Source organism: Anolis carolinensis, chromosome 5, assembly GCF_035594765.1.
Source record: "Anolis carolinensis isolate JA03-04 chromosome 5, rAnoCar3.1.pri, whole genome shotgun sequence".
NCBI lineage: Eukaryota > Metazoa > Chordata > Lepidosauria > Squamata > Dactyloidae > Anolis > Anolis carolinensis.
The window spans coordinates 131,932,058-131,948,021 of record NC_085845.1 but is presented as its reverse complement, the minus strand read 5'-3'; the positions used below and the strand labels follow the sequence as shown (position 1 = coordinate 131,948,021).

The 15,964-nt window shown below is 38.8% G+C and overlaps 1 protein-coding gene and 1 long non-coding RNA gene across 5 annotated transcripts in view; one reads left to right on the top strand and one right to left on the bottom strand.

Moving 5' to 3' along the window:
* il17rel (interleukin 17 receptor E like) overlaps positions 1-8,813 on the top strand; it is a 68,679-nt gene extending 59,866 nt beyond the window's left edge. The window contains exons 16-18 of one of the 4 annotated variants that reach the window (XM_062982271.1): positions 1,964-2,080; positions 4,452-4,506; positions 7,490-8,813. In XM_062982271.1, coding sequence (XP_062838341.1) covers positions 1,964-2,080; positions 4,452-4,506; positions 7,490-7,520 — 203 coding nt within the window. In that variant the 3' untranslated portion in view covers positions 7,521-8,813. The remainder of the gene's footprint in view (positions 1-1,963; positions 2,081-4,451; positions 4,507-7,489) is intronic. The other 3 variants (XM_062982273.1, XM_062982272.1, XM_062982274.1) reach the window with 3 other exon arrangements.
* Positions 1-15,964, bottom strand: part of LOC134299453 (uncharacterized) — a 52,935-nt gene that overhangs the window by 15,792 nt on the left and 21,179 nt on the right. The gene's annotated exons all lie outside the window — the stretch shown is intronic.

Sequence of the window (15,964 nt, the reverse complement as noted above, 5' to 3'; positions counted from 1 at the left end):
AGCAAATTTTCATGTAGGGAGGGAGCTTCTTGTTCCGTGCTTCCGAAGAAACGGAAAACACAAAAGAAATCGTAGAAACAGTAGGAATGAATTTCACGCACATGCCTAGTAGATACCACCTAAGAGGAGTGATTGACTCAAACAAATAGTATCTGCACATAAACAAGCATTGCCAAGTCACAAATATGGAGCAGGTCCAAGAATAACCAAAGTCAATCCATTATTTAGAAATGTCAACCATTTGCTGAAAATGAGGAGATACACAACACAGCAAACAAATTGTACAATTGTGATTTAAATCCCCGAGCCGCAGGCTGGTAGAGAATCATGCTACTGTTTCATAACATCCTGGTTATCAGCCAATTGAACCAAAGGCAAAAAAGAGTACAAGTTGTGTAAGGGTGTGGAGGAGCCTTGGCAGGCTGATTTGGCCCAAGATTCATGTTGTGCTTATTTCCGTCATCCTATCTCTGATTCTATTAGAGTGCAGGAAGTATTTTGGGTACTTGAAAAAATGGGGAGAACTCAAAGGAAAGAACATGCTATTAGTTGGCAGGAACTCAGTCTACACTCACTACTTGGGTCAGTGTATATTAGGATCAGCCTCACAGGATAATAATAATAATAATAATAATAATAATAATAATAATAATAATAATAATAATATTTTGTATGTCACCTCCATCTCCCCAGCAGGGGACTCGGGGCGGCTCACATGGGGAACAAACCCAATATAATCACATAAAATCATAAAATAACAATTTAGACATCAGACAACAAAATTAAAAAACAATTTAAACAGGTCATAGTTAAAATCGGCATAGTTAAAATGTTAAACAATCATCCAGGCATTAAGGTCCAATATAAGGTAACATCTGGGCAATAATCAAAACTGATTTAGGGAGTGTCTATTACAAATAGGACATACGAGGGCTATCCAGAAAGTAGGTTACGTTTTGGATTTTAAAAAGGACAAAGTATAGGATAAATCATTTACCATATGCAGCTGAAAGACACATCCCAAAACTACCATCTCATGTAACCCCCATTTAAATTTAGCCACGTTTCTTATAGATAAATGAGTTTGAAAAGTACTGCACCAGTAAATTTGCTGCCTCTCTCCTCCGTTTCCAACAATGGGGGCATAGCTGGCAGCGCAGCGTTTTGGCTACGCTGCAGGAAGGGAGAAGGGGGAAGAGCTGAGGACACAAGCGGGGAATTTACTGGTGCAGCACTTTTCAAACTCATTTATCTATAAGAAAAATAAATTTAAATGGGGATTACATGAGATTGTAGTTTTGGGATGTGTCTTTCAGCTGCATATGGTAAATGATTTATCCTATACTTTGTCCTTCTTAAAATCCAAAACGTAACCTACTTTCTGGATAGCCCTCGTACATCAAAAAGATACAACAGGTAGGGAAAATAAATCAGAATGGGAATCAAACTAAAAAGTAAACAGGGCAAGTTTCAATGTAGATATGGACGAGGTTATAACGGACTTGTCTACTCAAAAGCACAACAGAACAGCCATGTTTTTAATTGCTTCTGGAGGACAGTAAGGATCAGCAGCTACACACCACACAGGGTTGATCTATGATGACACTGGGAAAGCCTTGCCCTGCATTACTGGAAGTTGGGAGAAAGCCCAGATTCTGATTCAGCATTCAGGCTTTCCCCCAACATAGGAGACAATTGGAATAGTTCCCAAATGGAAAGGGACACAACTATTTACACTGCCATTCCACATTCCCTGGCTCAGTTGACCTGGAGAAATGGGATGGCAGATGCTAATGAAAATCCTTTTCAGCAATTACAACTGCTACCCTATATTTTTGTTGTCACCTACTATATTTTGTATTATCAATATATGATCAATTAGAAAGATCCCAGATATCTAGAGACATTGACTTATTCTACAATTTACATATTGAATATTAAAGGAAAACCTTTCACCCCACAGCCTCTTCTACTCGTGGCACGGGAATTTATGAAAATTCCTTTAGTATCCTACCTCTAGCAGCATTGCTTGCTATACTTGGGACTATGATGGCTCTTCTTGGACACAAACTTTTTTCAGGTACAAGAAGCATGAAATTAGATGTGGAATGAATTTGGGAAAAAGAGAGATAAAGAAAAAAACCTGCAGCATTAGAACTTTGGGGGCAAAGTAAAGATGGTGCAGTGAGTTTATTATAATAAAGAAATACAGGTTGATCATCCCTTATCTGAAGTAATACAGTATTTTGGATTTTTTCATATTTTGGAATGCTTGTACAGTAGAGTCTCACTTATCCAAGCTAAACGGGCCAGCAGAACCTTGGATAAGCGGATATCTTTGATAATAAGGAAGAATTAAGGAAAAGCCTATTAAATATCAAATTAGGTTACGATTTTACAAATTAAGCAGCAAAACATGTTATACAACAAATTTGACAGAAAAAGTAGTTCAATACGCACTAATGTTATGTTGTAATTACTGTATTTACGTATTTAGCACCAAAATATCACGATATATTGAAAACATTGACTACAAAAATGGCTTGGATAATCCAGAAGCTTGGATAAGCGAGGCTTGGATAAGTGAGACTCTACTGTATATACATAATGAGATACCTTGCAGATGGGATACAGGTCTAAATATGGAATCAGGTTACATTTCACATACAGCTTACACACACAATTTTAATTTAATTTTATATATAGTATTTTTAACAACGCTGTGCACAAAACAAAGGTGCCATTGTGTCAGTCACCCATGTGGACAGATTTGAGTATTTTGGTTTTCAGAATTTTGGATAAGGGATACTCAAACAGTAATAAAAGGGGGCTTTCTGGTTTGGCAAATGTCCTAAAGTCACTAGATCAGTGGTTCTCGATCTGTGGGTCCCCAGATATTTTGGTCTTCAACTCCCAGAAATCCTAACAGCTGGTAAACTGGCTGGGATTTTTGGGACTTGTAGGCCAAAACACCTGGGGACCCACAGGTTGAGAATCACTACATTAGATCCTTCCTGATCTTAAGCAGGGTCAGTTCTGGTTAGTACTTGGATGGGAGACTGCCATGGAATACAGGCACTATAACTATATTTGAGATTTATATCATTTTATATCTTTATCATGCAAGTTCCTCTTGAGGCATGACAATGATAACATGAGGCACTTTGTCATCCACCTGCTAGACCTTCAAAAGGGCTCTTTCTTCTAAATTACTCTGTAACTAACTATGTTTGTTTCACGAAGCCTATTTATAGTATGCTTTACTGTGTTTTAGTGAGATATAAAATCTATGGCAGTAAGAGGAAGTAGAGGGCGAGGATTACGGTTGTTACCATATGATAATATTACCCTGTTGTAATTTTTCAATTAAACACAGGAAGTGTCAGAGAATGACAATTACCTCCATCTGTATGGGAGATGTATGCTCTGCCAGGCAGTGTTTGTTGTCTGAGCTATTTTCAACAGAGAACAAATATGACTAGTCACTGTTGCGTAGATAAAAGCAGCTTTGGTTTTATTGAGGTTATTAAGAAAACATATATACATACTCACAAGCAGCTGAAGGAAATCAATCCATAGCTGATTTCATGATGACTGGTCAGAAGTTGTGGACTTGATGATAGATGCCAGATGAAACTACAAGTCAACTTCAGAAATGGTTTTAGATTATACTTGGTTAGTTACATTTCATTTCCAGCCCAACTATTTACATGTGCCCAAAGCCACAGTTTCCTCCAGATTCTGGGGAAATTTCTGAGCAACCCATGAATTTTGTTAATGTGTTTGAAGACCATGTTCAGCAGATTTAGTCTGCATTAGCTTGGATCAGCTCTGTGCATTGTTTAGTTGCCAAGGAGCTAATTCAATGGCCTTTTGCACAAAATGGTCAGTGTAGATGTGCCCATAGGAGTGTCAACTTGTAATGCCTCATGTCTTCTTGGAGGTATCATATATAAAGATTTCCATATTTATGACAATAATAAAGAGGACTTATATATGATTGGTAGTGTTGGTAGTATTTTCATCTGCCCCTCACTGAATTTTTTTTTCAGAAGAGTATTTGAAAACACACCATTTCAATAATAAAATTCACAGAGACCAAGGGGTTGCTGATTTCTAAACAATTACACAACTATAGTGCTGTGTTCCACTTTAACTGCATTGGCTACATCAATGGAAACCTGAAGCTTATAATTTGGTCGAACACTAAAACTACCCGACCGAGATCCCAGGATTCCAAAGGATTTAATCATGGTATTTAAAGTGAAATAATAGTGCTATAACTGTGTCATGTAAATGAGCCAAGGTCTAGCATAGTACATGAAGCGTAGCTTTCCATGGTACAGGAATTGCACAATTGATTCACGTATTTAATTTCATTCCCTTTTGCTGTATTTAATTAACATTTCTGGGGAATGAGATGTTCAAGTTGTAATCTTATTGTTTTGCAGTTTTCCATAGGAAGAGAAATGAAAAGGAAAACAGATCACATAACACAATACAGAGGTGGGCATGTATTCTTTTGATATAGACTCTTGTCACTCTGCAGACTCTAACTTTTGAAGCTACAGTACAAATTTATAAATCAATATTTATAACTCAAATATGGACAATGTCCTTTTAGAATTTAGGACAAATATTAAAAGTTTAATAACTTCTCAGTTAAATTCATAGAGACAAAGTGTTCTAGGTATATGAATATAAATTAAGAGCATTTTAAAATAAAATAGAATCTGCAAACATCTTACATATGATTGGTTTGGAGTGGAGTCATATATGCTTTAATAATTTTATCAGCTGCACACATGAAATAATTTCTGAAACAGTGTTCTATTTATTATGTTTATATCCTGCCTTATCTCTCTCTACAGAGATTCAAAGTGGCTCAAAACTAAAAAAAATTAAATACAACTTAAACTACAAATATTTAAACAGTATTAAACAACATTAGTATTAAAGCAATCCAGTTTAAAGCCAGTTTAAAACCCGCCTATGGAACGCCCTCCCCATTGAAGTCAGGCAGGCTCCCTCCCTCCTGTCTTTCCGAAAGAGGACAAAAACGTGGTTATGGGACCAGGCATTTGAGCATGAGTAGCAGCAAAAATGAGATAAGAATATATGACCTACTGACAGACCCCACATGAACATGGAAAGCGCCTTAAATGTATATTTAAATGTATAATTATGTATATTTTAATGGATATTCTTAATTTTATTGTAATTTTTAATCTTGATGGATTTTTAAATTTGATGACAACTGTTTTTAATGTGTATGGTTATACTGTAAGCCGCCCTGAGTCCCCTGATGGGTGAGAAGGGCGGGGTAGAAGTGATGTAATAAATAAATAAATAAATAAATAAAAGCATATAAAATCACATTGCAAAATCACAGTAGCTCTTGATGGTCCAAGCTTGAGATGGAGCTGGGACCAAGAGAAGGACCTCTCCTTAAGATCTCAGGGCCCAGACAGGTTCGTACAAAGGGATGTGCTAGCAATCCTTATTCAGCACTAACATACTTTTTTCCTTTTTATTTGAACCCACAAAATAGATAGTCTTTATATGAAAGAGTCATTTTAGAGTACAAGAAAAATAGCAAACATTCCCTCCATTTCAAGGCAGCTAAACTGAACTGCTTAGAAAAATATTTTTTCTAACCCAAATGATGAAGTTTTCTTGATTGCAACTGAAATAAAAGAAGACCCAGTATCAAAACATGTCTTTGTTATCAAGTGATTAAGCTCTGTTACTATATCCCAGTGGAAACCCTTGTTGACCTATTTCAGATCTGCTATTAACAGATTTATTTCCATCATCTACCTTTTCTTGGTTTAAACTACTCTTCATTGTTTGTTGAACTGTTCAATTTCTACTGAGAGGAAGACATACATGTCTGGAGCACTTCCCTATGGGAATTTCCCACTGGTCACATTAACACAAGATAGAATTCCTCTTTTCAAACCTTTCTAAGAAATGTTCTCGAAAGGGTGATTTCCTTTATTTTTGTGGCAATATGCCGTCACACCCAGGCACCTTTTAAAGCTTTAAGATGTGCTTCTTCCTTTGCCCAGGTGAACTGCGGGGGCCTTACTTAGAAGCTCTGGCAATCCCAGTAACCAAAGGCACTTCAAGTTGAACAATTAAACAAAATTTTATTTTCTCAAAGTCCTTGGCAGACTTGGCACACGTAGTTAAGGTTGCAAATATAAGCAGTCAATTTAAATTCTTGCAGATGTTCCTTTCTTGCTTTTCCAATTTAGTTGCTGGTTCAACTTCCTCCAAAGGTGAAGAGATCCTGAGATCCTCTTCACCCTAGCCCTGAGCTGCTATCAGAAAGGTCTATCACTATCTAAGCTCAAAACTAGTTTTTGAGGCGAAGTTGGTAGGGCTTCTTCCAGTGGCAGAGAAATCCTGAGATATTCTCTGTCCCAGTGCTAAGCTACTATTTTTTAGAAAGAGCAGGTCTTTCCCTATCTATGCTCAGCACTGGTTTTAAAGGCAGAGGTCAATACTTACAATGGCTTTGTCAGAGTTGGCATGGCTTGGCCACAAAGCACATCTGAGTTCTTTTTTCTTCAGTCTAGAAGGCAAGAGGCTTCTCAAAATGGAGCCTTCTTTCCCCAGGAAAAGGGGCTGTCTCCAGAACAAAAAGATACATTTGCAAGCTGCAAGCAGCAAAGACTTTGCTAAGCTGGCTACAAACTCTGCTAATGGCTAACTATCAGAGTGCTGCAGAATTTGCAGCAACCCTGGAACAAATGCAAACAGGTGCTATTTCTACAACTATGAGCAGTTTGTAAAATCAAACTCCTGGGAGACGGAACAGGCAACATGTCAAAATGGATTTTCTTCACAAAATTTCAATGACAAATGAGTACTCTAATGGATGCATTCTATTTGTAATCAGAAAGTTATGACATTGTCTAAATCCTTGCTACTTCAAATGGTGGTCTGGGGACCAGTGCCAATCCACCAACCATCTGTTTCAGATAGAGAACTTCTTGGAAAGAAAGAAACAATTATAGCTAAATGGGCTGAAATATGTCATGTGTTCCTGGCACATTGGGAAGAAATTGCTAGATAGCTTTAGAAGGACTTATCCAAGTAGAGACTCCTACCTGCACTGTGAAGGTCTACATACCCTGAAGACACCAAATTGTGTCTGATTTTGAAGGCTAAGCAGGGTCAGCCCTGCTTTGTACTTGGATAGAAGACAGTCAATGAATACTAGGTGCTGTAGGTTATATTTCAGAGGAGAAGGACCTGACAAGCCTTGCTACACATTGCTTGCCTTAAAAAAATCCCTACAAAATCCAGACAACTTGAAGGCACATACGTACACATACCTGCTACTACTGACAAAATAAGTTCCTATAGGTACAACAGCATGGGCAAATGAAAATAATTGGTAGTCCCAGTTCTTGGTATAGCCACAGATGCCCACTTGCCTTTTCAAAGTATAACCCTGTCTCTTTTATTTTCTCCTTAGATTGAAGAGCACCCAATCTTCGTATTTATGAAGGAGAGCAAATGGTTTAGAATTTCCAACTTTTCACCAAACGTCTCAGGAGCCTGGACTTCTTCTCTGTTGCAAACTGTTACTTATGTGAATAGTCTTCACATGCCAGCGGTCCTTACTGACTGCCACACCATTCATGTTTCAACAGTGTAAACTCCGACATTGTGCCAGACTTCTTCAAACCTGTGCCTTCCAAATGTGTTCGGACTACAAAGTCTATAATCTCCATTAAAAATACTGCTCTGGTCAAATTGTTTTTCTTGAGAGCAAACTTGCTCTTTAGATGTTGCAGTACTATGTACTGTTAGAGTTGGTTCTTTATGGTTTCATCCCATGGTGTGCTACTACAAGCAATTGAAAGGCCACAACTTATAGGAATATTTCTATGGGATGAACAGCTCTTCCCATCTCTCCTAATGCATCGTCAGTGTAAAGCAAAATCTACAATTGTTCTTCACCATATCATTGTGGGCTTTCTAGCAGTGCCATGGGAAGAGCCTTTCAGGAGACAGTTCCTTGATGTTACTCTGTATATAAGAAATGTCACTGTGTATATAGTGTCTTGCTTTTGAATAACATTTCATTGATAACATGACTTTTTGTAAATAAACAACCCTAGGCTGTTCCAGGAGTTGCTGAATGGGAGATATTTTGTATCATTGTTTTCTTTAATCATTCAATTATTTCATGTTGTTGTTGTTGTTGTTGTTGTTGTTATTATTATTATTATTATTATTATTATTATTATTATTTACCTCATATGCATCTCATGTTTTTTTCTAATAGTTGGGGTCATTTAACCAAAGACGGTATGTACTGTTAATAGAGTACTGGCCAGGAAACCAGTTCCATTGAATTTATGTGGCTCACTTTTCATTAAATGTATTCATTCTTAGTTCTTATCCACAAATCAGTGAGAATTTGTTACAGATTAGTAGCCTGGGCTTGAATCTAAGCTACTCTTTTGAGGTCTTTGGTACCAATATCTTCAAGTTTTCAAAAGTATTGTGCCACGCTGTAACCGTATATGTTATCTTGTCCTTTCACCAATCCTCTAGTATTTCATATTGAATTCAAATTAGAATTCTGCTACTTGTGATGGAGGAAGAGAAGCAAGAAGATTGGTGGGGAAAGAAGGGGAATGAAGTCCAATATTAGCCATGCCTTACAACATTTAAAAACTGTTGGCACACCATCTCTGGGCAAAACATCATCGTGAGCCATGTGTGGATGAAGACCTTTTTGTTTTCCACTCCTGCCTTGTACTTAAATTAAATTATGTCCTAGAATCAAATTAGGCTGTGATCTTATATATATTTATATAGGAATATTCAACACAATTAAGCTTATTTTTGAATATGTATACTGGAGGACTAGAAAGCCCTTTTGGTCCTACCAGCTCTCTCATTCTATCATTTGTTGTTGTGTCCCTTCAAGCCATTCATGACTTATGGTGACACAAAGAAAAAGCTGTCATGGGGTTTCTTAGCAAGCTTTATTTGGTGTGTGTAGGGTGTTGTTATTGTTCTCCTCTGGGACTGCAGAGTATTACTTGCCTAAGGTCACCTGTGGGTTTGTATGGCTGATCAGAGGTTCAAACCCTGGTTCCCCTGAGTCCTAGTCCAACATTTAAATTGCTATATTACATTGTGGGTGGTTCTCCACTGCCATTTAATGCATACTGACTGATGAAAGTTAACCCAGGATAAGCTGCTTAATGCGGGTGCACCCCAGGTTAAAACAAAATGGGAGGGTCTGAATTATTTATTTACAGTATTTATATTTATTTACAGTATTTATATTCCGCCCTTCTCACCCCGAAGGGGACTCAGGGCAGATCACATTATATACATATAGGGCAAACATTCAATGCCCATATACACATAAAACCGAGACAGAGACAGACGCAGAAGCAATTTAACCTTCTCCTGAGGGGATGTTCGATTCTGGCCACAGGGGTAGCAGCTGCTTAATAATAATAATAATAATAATAATAATAATAATAATAATAATAATAATAACAACAACAACAACAACAACAACAACAACAACTTTATTTTTATACCCTGCCCCATCTCCCCGAAGGGACTGGGGGCGGCTTACATGGGGCCTGGCCCGATAAACAAATAACAATAACAAAGCAATAAAACAATTATCCCAGTAAAAAACATCACTGTGAGGCACTTCCTCATTCCAATGTCATAAATTAGTTAAATTTGCCTCCCCACTTTATAAGTGGTAGCTTATTTCCTACTGGAAAGATGCAACTATTTTTCAGGTTGCTAGGTCAGCAACGAGCAGGGGCTATTTTTTATTGTTTTAATTGACGGGTGCTCACCCCACCATGGGCTGGCCTCGAAGTCATGACCTCATGGTCAGAGTGATTTATTGCAGCAGGCTGCTCACCAGCCTGTGCCACAGCCCGGTTGTCTGTCCTGCCCTCTGCACCCCATATTCCTCCCCATGACAGAAAACCGGCATTTACATAAGCTCCAGGATGTTTACTCCCTGATTCTGCTATGTGGTTGCTCCTCCCAAGCTGCCTTGCTCAATCCCATGGCAAGTAAACATCCTGGAGCTCAGGTAAGTGCAGATTCCTGTCTTTTTTGGGGAGTTGGATGGGGATCAGTGTACTGGGGGAGGAGGCAGAATCTGGTCACCTTCCCAGCCATGCTGATGAGTGATTTCAGCTGTCTGCTAAGACCTCAGGTCTCGAGACTGGCATGCTTCGCTATCCCAATTACATCAATCCGAAATGAACTTAGTTGAAGACAAATGGATCGCAGGTTTATTATTTCATGCCAAAAAGGATGTCAGAACAGAGTCTGCACTTTCGAAGATCCAACATACACAATGCAAAATACAAAACATCCACACTAGTCTTCAATTGGCCGAAAACTGGCCCATCTAGGATCTGGGCTGTTATTGGCGGCTGGCTCCATGAGGCAGTCCAGTGATTGGCCCTTCTGGCAGTGGGAAACTCAAGGAGTTGTCATTTGTTGATTTGAAGTGTGAGTCCATTTAAAGGTCCACGTCGGAGAGAGGTGCGGCAATATGCAAAATAGTTCATGATGGGATTAATTGCTCAGTCCAGTTTATATAAAGGAAGCACAATGGGTAGTTTTGTTGACCAAACAGTTTAATGGAGGGCATAAACTGGTAATCCGTGCACTTATCCCCAGGATCAGATACCTCCGGATCTTATCAACGGAAAAAACCTTACATAATGGTATTAACTTCACAGGTTATATTTTCTTACTACAAAGGGCTGCAATCCATTTGACTACGTCCATGGCATGACTATATTCAAGCTTGTTGGAGAAATTCTGGGCCAAAACAAACTTTTACAAGCTCTGACTTTAACGGTTCTAAGGTCATGTATTACAGCAAAATACTTGCTAGTTGTGACAAAGTATTAGCCATACAACCAAACTGTTTTTAGAGTACTCTTTGGACAACAAATGATGCTTTCTCATTTCCTTTCAAAACAGTTCCTTCCCAAAAAATAACAGTTAATAAGTAGCCAGAAATGACTACCAGTGATTAGAAACAGCACCTGTGGTTACCATTAATTCTGACAATGAAGACTAACAATGGCTAAGAAGTATTAAAATGTACCTCCAACCTTGAGCATATGTCCATCCTAGCATGAAGTGAAATTGGTCCTGTTATTGATTCTAGTCATTTTGAAATCTTAAGTTTTAATAGAAAGCTGAAGCAGCTTATAAAAAAAACACTCTGATGTAAAACTGCCATTATTTATACTTACAAATGACAATCATACCCTGAACTCTACAAAAATACCAAATGTTTGTCATTTATTTCTTTCAGCGTGGTCCAAATTCCTGTCAGGCATTCTCTATTTCTGATGTGTAACAAGGAGTGAAGTAAATAGACATGAAAATGGCAGGGTCTGAAACCATGTGGGAATACTTAATTTACTCAGGGAGTTGTTTACATAGGGGCCCAGAAAAGATGAAAGCAACTGAAGGATATGAGAGTCCTGGCAAGAAAGGAAGCTCTTCCATCTGCATGAAATTTTGTCTCTGTTGTTTCAGAGGATACATTTTAGAGAAATGTGTAAATCCACAGCATATTGATGCCGTCGAAACATATGTTGCCTTTAGGGGGTTTCTTAAGAAAACGGAATGTTAAAATCTGAGTGCACAAAGTTAACACGTCCCAATAGTGGTTATCCCAAGCAGCTCAAAATGCAGCAATGCCGGAGCTGGTTACAAGGGTCATGAAACTCTCCAGTTGAAAGAGCTTTACTGGCCACCAGTCATTTTCCAAGCAGATTTCAAAGTATTGGGTATGACCTTTGAAGCCCTATGTGCTTTGGGTCCAGACTATCCAAAAGAATGTATTCCTATTGCCCTATAACAGCCAGAATGACTTCATAGATCTTTGGCAGAGGGGTTGCTCTCATGCCCACCATCATCTTGGATGCTCTTGGTGAGGATATGGGACAAAGTTTTTTCAGTGGTTGCTCCAAGACTGTGGAACTCCCTCCCATGGAAAATTTGCCTAGTTGCCTCCTTGCTCTCTTCCACCAACATGATTTTAATCATATGCCAGAGTAGTATTCAAAGAGGCACCCTTTGGTTTTATTTTGTCTTTTAAATTATAATTCAAATGTATTTTAAAACTATTTTGCTGCTGCTGCTCAGTCGTTTAGTCGTCTCCGACTTTTTGTGACCTCATGGACCAGTCTATGCCAGAGCTCCCTGTTGGCCATCACAGTTCCTTCAAGGTCAAGCCAGTCACTTCAAGGATACCGTCCATCCATCTTGCCCTTGGTTGGCCTCTCTTCTTTTTCCTTCCATTTTCCCCAGCATCGTGATCTTTTCCAAGCTTTCCTGTCTCCTTCAGCTTTGCCTCTAATATCCTTCCCCCAGTGAGCAGCCGGGCATTATTTCCTGGAGGATGGACTGGTTGGATCTTCTTGCGGTCCAAGGCACTCTCAGGATTTTCTTCCAGCACCAGAGTTCAAAAGCGTCTATCTTCCTTTGCTCAGCCTTCCTTATGGTCCAGCTCTCACATCCATAGGTTACTATGGGGAATACCATTGCTTTAACTATGCGGACCTTCGTTGCCAGTGTGATGTCTCTGCTCTTCACTATTTTGTCAAGATTGGCCATTGCTCTCCTCCCAAGAAGTAAACGTCTTCTGATTTCCTGGCTGCAGTCTGCATCTGCAGTGATCTTCATGCCTAGAAATATAAAGTCTGTCACTGCCTCCACGTTTTCTCCTTCTATTTTCCAGTTGAAGGCTACTCCATTTCTTCGGTGTTCCTCTTGTCCGCAGGTTAGTAGATCTGGTGGTCATCTTTTGTGAAGTGACCCATTCCAGTCCATTTCAGTTCACTGACTCCCAGAATGTCTATCTTTAATCTTGACATTTCACCAATAACCACATCCAGTTTGCCCTGGCTCATAGATCTTACATTCCAGGTTCCTATAGTGTGTTGATCTCTAGAACATCTGATTTGTCCTTCACCTCCAGCACTGTCAGCCGTTAGCTTTCCTTCCGGCTTTGAGCTAACTGCGTCATCACATCTGGGGCTACTTGGACTAGTCCTCTGCTCCTCCCCAGTAGCATTTTGACCATCTTCCGACCTGGGGTCCTATCTTCTGATGGTATACTGACATTTCTCTGGCTGTACTGATCCATGTAATTTTCATGGAAAGAATACTGGGGTGGGTTGCCATTACCTTCCCCAGGGATCGTGCTTGGTCTGACCTCTCTGCCATGACCTTCCCGTCTTGGGTGGCCCTGCACGGTATAGCTAATGGCTTCATCAAGGCACTCAAGCCCCAGCACCACGTCAAGGTAACGTTCCAAGCTGGAGAAAACTATTTTAACTACGTATTAATAAAATTGATGTTTAATAGTTGTAAACTTTTGTAATAGTAAGTATTAAACTAAAATATCTACATTTTGTAAGCTGCCTGGGTCCCTTGTCAGGCAAAAGTCTGGATACAAATTAAATGAATGCTTGAAAGAATGAATAAATATATCTGTCTCTTGCAGTATGATACTATGGAATGCTACTGGCAGATGGAAAATGCTGGAGATTGATTTTCATGAAACAATGTAAAATATGTATTTTTTTCATGTCAGGAGTGACTGCAAGTCACTTCTGGTGTGAGAGAGTTGTCCGTCTGCAAGGATGTTGCCCAGGGCACACCCGAGTGTTTGATGTTTTGCCATCCTGTAGGAGGCTTTTCTCATGTCCCCACATGGGGAGCTGGAGCTGACAGAGGGAGCTCACCCATTCTGCCTGGATTTGAACCACAGACCTGTCGGTCAGCAGTCCTGCCGTCACAAGGGTTTAACCCATTGCACCACTGGGGGCTCCAAAATATGTATTGATGAGCCATAATAGGCTAGAAAAAAGGGGAACAAATAGAAAATGAGCAATTGAACAATGGAACAAAAATAGAAATAACAGGTGAAACAAAAAAAGTATGAGTATACCAATTGACTCCTACTTCTGTGAAGTTTAAACTTGCCTGGAAATCAGGTGTGGAGGTACACAGAATCTTATTGTGATTTTGCATGCTCTTTAGATGAGTTTCTAAACCAGAGTTTTAAGAAGCAGACCTGGGGGAGGATAAAATAAAGCCATTCCTCTCCAAATCAGAATTATTATTATCATTTCTATACTGCTTTTCTCCTGTAGGTGGGAGTCAAAGTGGCATACAAATACAACCGCACACAATACAGAATTCCATCCTCCAAAGTGAAATTTCCTTTAGCCCAAATTTCTTGCATTGCAATAAATTAGAATTAAACCTAAGCATTCATGAATACAATTTTTGTATCCAAAGAAAAGGGGTAGGCAAAGTTACTAACAGAAAGTAAACATAACAAAGTTAGGATTTCTTAAATGTGAATGAATTCAACATCTCACTCTCTATGATAATTGAACATTGGAAAGAGGGAAGAATAGTGGGGGAAGAATTCTCATTCATGGGCAATGTCCTTATATTGTTCTGTCTTTGTAATTATATCCCAACATAATCTTGAAAAAGTACTTGGGATGCATTTCCCAGAGCTGTACTCCAAAAACACCATTTTGGAACTATTCTATTCTATTCTATTCTATTCTATTCTATTCTATTCTATTCTATTCTATTCTATTCACGTTCTATATTAGCTCTATTTTAATTTGAGTTTGAGGTACAGGTGTTCCTTGCAATCCTTGCATGGTAGTAGCTAATCTTCTTCAAGTTAATTTTCAAAGATCTTTTTTTTCAAAGTCACAAAGCAGCATAAGCCAGTCTTCGATGCTTTGTTTATACATTTCCCTAACATTTCGAAGGTTTTGACATCTCTTTAAAAGCATCTGTGGGAATTCAAGTCCAGATGGTCAAAGTTTAAACCAACAGCGCAGTGATACTAGAGTGCAATTTCATATATAGTTGCCAACTCACCCCTCTCACTCTCCAACTCTTATCTTAGGCTGCTTTGGGGCAATAATTTGAAATGCAGAAAATCGTAGCTGAACCCTCCCGAACCCCAGAATGCAAACAATTACAATCTACTGATAGACTGTAAAGCATATACAATAACATAATAACAAATATTGGTAATCTCCCATGCCTGTCAATTAAAATTACATCTATCTACTAAATATATAAAAATATATAAAGGCAGTGTCCAAGAATTTGTACGTATGTCAAAACAGGCACATTTTTAAAGTATAGCTCCATATCTATATACAGTAGAGTCTCACTTATCCAACATAAACGGGCCGGCAGAACGTTGGATAAGTGAATATGTTGGATAAAAAGGGGGGATTAAGGAAAAGCCTATTAAACATCAAATTAGATTATGATTTTACAAATTAAGCACCAAAACATCATGTTATACAACAAATTTGACAGAAAACAGTTCAATATGCAGTAATGCTATGTAGTAATTACAGTATTTACGAATTTAGCACCAAAATATCACAACATTGACTACAGAAACATTGACTACTAAAAGGCCGACTGTGTTAGATAATCCAGAATGTTGGATAAGCGGATGTTGGATAAGTGAGACTCTACTGTATATCTACACACACACTCACGAACACACACACATGCTTTGTGGTCAATACCCCGTGGGGTGTGTTTTGCTGTCTGTGCCCCTGTTCAGATGATTTCACCTCACTTTCTGTCCCTGTGATAACACTATGTAACACATTTTTTTTGTCCCTGGGTTGTAAATGAAATTTCCTAATTTGTTCTACCATAAAAACATGGAAAACATTTATTAATGTTTGTTTTTGCAGGACATCCATCAGCATGTTGTCGAAGGCTTTGTTTTTGCAGGACATCCATCAGCATGTTGCCGAAGGCTTTCATGGTCGGAATCACAGGGTTGTTGTGTGTTTTCCAGGCTGTATGGCCATGTTCCATAAGCTGTATGGCAGGCAGGGCCGGTCCTAGGTAA